The sequence below is a fragment of the Lolium rigidum genome, chromosome 6 (genome assembly GCF_022539505.1).
Source record: "Lolium rigidum isolate FL_2022 chromosome 6, APGP_CSIRO_Lrig_0.1, whole genome shotgun sequence".
In the NCBI taxonomy this organism is placed as follows: Eukaryota; Viridiplantae; Streptophyta; class Magnoliopsida; order Poales; family Poaceae; genus Lolium; species Lolium rigidum.
The window spans coordinates 62,788,103-62,792,568 of record NC_061513.1 but is presented as its reverse complement, the minus strand read 5'-3'; the positions used below and the strand labels follow the sequence as shown (position 1 = coordinate 62,792,568).

The window sequence follows — 4,466 nt, the reverse complement described above, 5'->3', positions numbered from 1 at the left end:
AACAATTGTGTTTCTGCAACAATTGTGCCCAGAAATAGAACGAAAGCTAAGGATTCAACCTACACTAAAAGTAAGCTGAGGATAGCCCCACCAAAAAAACCTACAGCTGAAAGGTAAACTACAGCTTCACCAGAGCTCAACCAGGGCACAATGTTCTATCAGAGAATAGAACGAAACTGCACCGCAGTTCTATGCAGTTCTAACAGAGGTAGGGTGAGAACTATGCATGTACTAGCTCACCCACTACTGTGCAGTTCTATGTCAGCTTCAACTACTGTTCTCTGCTTTCCGTTGCAGCATTACAAGGAATTTTTGAGCTCTTGTTTCTTGCTTAGTCAATACATTACAAACTCACAAAGCACTAGATTGCATTGCTAATATGTAAAACAAGGCATGGTAATATGTTAACAGTCCAATTGCAGGAGCTAAATTCAGAAGCTGTCAATAAATGGGCCGACATTTACTACTGCCAGATATTAAGCATTGCAATGCGAAGTAAAACAAGACAAGTGGGCACATAGAGAATAGTTTGTTGCAGGATTGATGAGCTTCGAAGCACATCCTGAGCACTCCACACCAATCATGCTACAAATTGTGTTTTACAGAAATGCACAGAAATCTAACAAGTCACAGACTAAAAATGCAAGTGCAAGCAGTACAACTAGTTAAGCATAGATAGCAGGGGTCATTACACAAGTACAAGAAAGTTTTGCAATCGTATTAAGTTCTAATCCCAGGCAACATATGAGCAAATAATAAACCTGTTTCTTTCAAACAAGAGATTGCAAAAATAAACAAAGCCCAATTAGAGTAACGAGGCAAATGCAGGAGCTGATTAAGCAGAAGATTGGACAGGTGATCTGACCTAGAATCAGCCTATTTCTTGGCCAGAACGTCTCAAGGCCTAACAAACCAAAAGACTAGAGAGGAAATATGAAGAGTAACTTAGCAAAAGGGAAGCACCGTCAGCCATCAAGATCACCATCCACAAAGTTGGAACAAGATTGCTCGGCGCCTTGTACCATTTGTTGCAAGGCCAGTTCAGAATCCCTTCGGTTGATTGTGTAGCTGCAGAGAAGCTGGATGATCGTGAAAGGACGGGCAGCGACGAGGACAAACTGCTTGTCCTCCTTCACGAATTCGGCAACTTCAGAGAGCCTCTCTACTTTCTTGTCACTGAGGTTGTACTTGCAGATGTGAGCCAACGAACCCGAGTGTTGTGTGTAGTAGACGCAGTTTGCCTCAATCGCAGGGAACTTATCAGCATCCACAGTCAAGCACCTGTGGCAACCAATGAAGATGGTAAATGTGCCAACGCTCTCGACAGGCTCAATCTTGCCTATCTCGGTGTTCATCTTGAACACAATGGGCCTTCTTCCTTCCATTTCGACGTGCAGAAAAACTTGTGCAGCCAAACCCACTACATAACACCGGAACCGGATGTTGTTTACATCATATTCAGGAAGAGCACTCGATAAAAACTTGACAAAATCAGAATGAGAACTCAGAAGATCGGATAGCGGAACAAATGCAGCAGCCAACGCCGGTGCAGAGATGTATTGTGGGTAGGCACCAGCTAGGACTACATCCCGGAAAGTATTGTAAACTTCTTGCTGACAGTCTCTAGAGAAGGCACTTTCAATTTCCGGAACGGCCGTGTAAAATTTGCGAGACGAGCCACCAAGAAAATAGAGGCAGAACAAGCCGTCATCACGGCCGACCTGGGCGACCCCCGCCTCGAGGGGCACCGGCCATGGGAAACAGGTCAAGCAGCCGGTGAGAGGGTTGAAGACACGAGCTCTGTGAGGAGGGGTCTTCTCTGCCAAGACGAAGAATCCGCTGGGGGTGGTGGCCACGGCATAGTATTCACGGAGCAGGGGCAGCTTTTTGTGCAGGAAGCGCCCGGTGTGGGTGTTCAACAGAATCCGCACGTCATCGTCCCCTTGGAATACCTCGTCGAGGACGATCCACCGGAGCGGGTGGAAAACGGGGTCGGAGGCGTTATCCTTGGGGTCATCGGTGGCGGAGCGCCAGCTGGGGCAGACGGCACGGAGGCACATGTAGTGGTCGAGGTCGTTGGAGGCAAGGAAGGAGTTGGCGATGCGGCGGACAAGGTCGTCCTGGAGCGAGGACCATTTGGACCAGCCTTCAGTCCCCAGGGCCCGAACTTTCTTGTTGACAGGCCCGGCCGCCATTGCCCCAAGATCCGGTTCCAGCGCCGACATCAACGTGCCTCTTTCTTCTTGTTGAAAACGCTCAAATGATTTGGTTCTCCCTGTAAAAGATACGGCTTTGTAAGTGATCAGCTTCATGGAAATAGCAAGAGAGGATGCAGTTCATCAGCAGCACTTTGACAACATTTGACCAGCACTTATGACAGCATTTCAGCATTACATTGACAGCAGTTCAGCAACTCACTGGCATCATATCGGCAGCATTTTATACAGAATTTCAGAAACACAGCAAAATTCTGAATTTGCTACTCGCCTCGAACAATACTACAGAGCCTGCAAAATAAGGGAATAAAAAGGGGAGACGAACAATACTAGGGAGCAGCAGCAGAGAGGGGCGGCTGCAGATGCGGGGAGCGAGCAGGGAGGACGTACGTGTCAGGGGAGAGCCGCGAGCAGGAATCCGGCGTAGTACTGTCGTCGCGAGCAGGGAGGGCGAACGCGGCAGCCCAAGCAGGGACTGGGTGACGGCGAACGCGTGGAGGCGCAGGAGGGATACTAGAGAGAGGGAGGCGAGGTAAGGAGAAGCGAGCGCCGGCGGCGTGGGGTCGCTGTTGTACGGCGCGCCGCCATGGTCAGGTGTAGGGCCGAAGGGAGAAGATGGTGTTGTGCTGGTTAGGTTGGGCTGTTTGGGCCTGGAAAAATTGAGAACGGGGCAATTTTGATGTATCCAAATGACTGATAACTAAACTGCAGTGATATTTTTTTTTACAAAAATTCCGCCAACATACTAATAATCATCAATAGGACTACAAACAAATATAAAAGTAATACGGAGTAGTAAAAAATTATAAGTAGAACTGCACTGCTATTTTTTTTGAATGTACTAAAAACTAACGGAAACCTTTTGACGGTGCTATTTCGTCACTAAAAAACTAACCTAAAACTTCAATGCTATTTTGGCAACTGATATTTCAGTGCTATACTGAAACTTCTGGTTTTTACTAGCAATATATTGGTAATTTCACTTCCCAAAATTGAGTGCCTCGTCAAACTGCCCGTTCAATCAATAGACTCGGTTTGAAATGGCCGCAAGTGAAAATATCATAAATAATTGTGTAACGTAAGCCAAGAGTACTTGAGGCGGAAGCGGTACGCTCCCCTCACGTCGCCCCCTCCAGGCACTGAGGTGCAAAACCCTAAGCTCACCGCCACCACTCTCCCCCTTCATTCTTCTCCTACTCGTCGCCCCGGAGGCGCCGCCAGGATAGGCTCGAGACGCCGGTGATGGGGGGGCAGGGATCTAGGCTCTTGGCGACCGGGAGAAATCCCTGACCGGTGGTGTCGGTCACGACGGTGTTGATGTCCATGGGAGCCGCCTTCCCTGCTGGGGGAGTCGTCGAGGTACTGTCATTTCCCTCCTCCTAAGACCCCATGTGAAAACCTAATATTGGATTGGGTTGCGGTGGTGCGGTGGCGCCGTGGCGTCGCTCCCCTTGCTGAAGGCGAGGTCTTGCGGTGTTTGAGGTGGGTGTGGGTGTTTGATTTGCGTTCGGATGTGTGCCTGTGTCTTCTCCAGCTTTCCCAGCAGCTTTGTCTCCGACGTGTTTGATCTCCGGTCTGCTGTTGTGCTTCTCGATGTGTTGGCCTTGGTTGCTTGCTTGGAACTTCTCCTTCGGTCCTTGCCATTAGTTTGCATCCGGTCTTAGGGGAGCGTCTCCATGGCGAGGACGCATGGAGCCTTCTTCGGCGATGCACAGGATGTGGCTGATGCACGACTGCATCGTGTGTTTCCATGTCAAGCCACACCTACCGGCTTCCACTTGAATTCCAACGGTAACGGGTTGCGGATAGCTGAAGAGAACCATGCATCTCGAGCTCCAGGGCCGACCATATCTATAATCTATAATAACTAAATAGGAGCAACCCACTAAGTGATTTCTCTTAACATGCAAGCTATCCACCTCATCAAGCATCTTTGACCAATCATAGCCTCCCACATCAGCAATCTACCATGTTATTAATATTTTTATTTTTGCATCTAAACCTCATCTCCTATTCGTCTGTCATGTTTTCTGTAGCACTCTTCATCTCCTCTTTTTATTGCTGTTCCTATTCGTCTCCTCCACCCACGCGACATAACTCCGTTTATTGCTAGATGTTCCCATTCATCTCCTCCACCCACACGACAAATCAAAAGAGGATTGCTAGCTGTTCCTATCCACCGCCATTAACCTTTACAGCAGCTCATCTCTATTTTTCCAGCAACGTCTCAACATGCCCATCTCATACGCC

General features: G+C 48.5%; 1 protein-coding gene across 1 annotated transcript; it reads right to left on the bottom strand.

Annotated features, from left to right (window-relative positions):
* Window positions 1-738: 738 nt before the first annotated feature.
* Window positions 739-2,212, bottom strand: LOC124662703. The gene has a single exon (XM_047200510.1). The coding sequence runs from the start codon at window positions 2,193-2,195 to the stop codon at window positions 966-968; it is 1,230 nt and encodes a 409-aa protein (XP_047056466.1). The 5' UTR covers window positions 2,196-2,212; the 3' UTR covers window positions 739-965.
* Between the last annotated feature and the right edge of the window lie 2,254 nt (window positions 2,213-4,466).

What these genes read in the sequence shown, in the direction of transcription:
- LOC124662703 (XM_047200510.1), bottom strand. Translation starts at nt 2,195, where the DNA reads ATGGCGGCCGGGCCTGTCAACAAGAAAGTTCGGGCCCTGGGGACTGAA.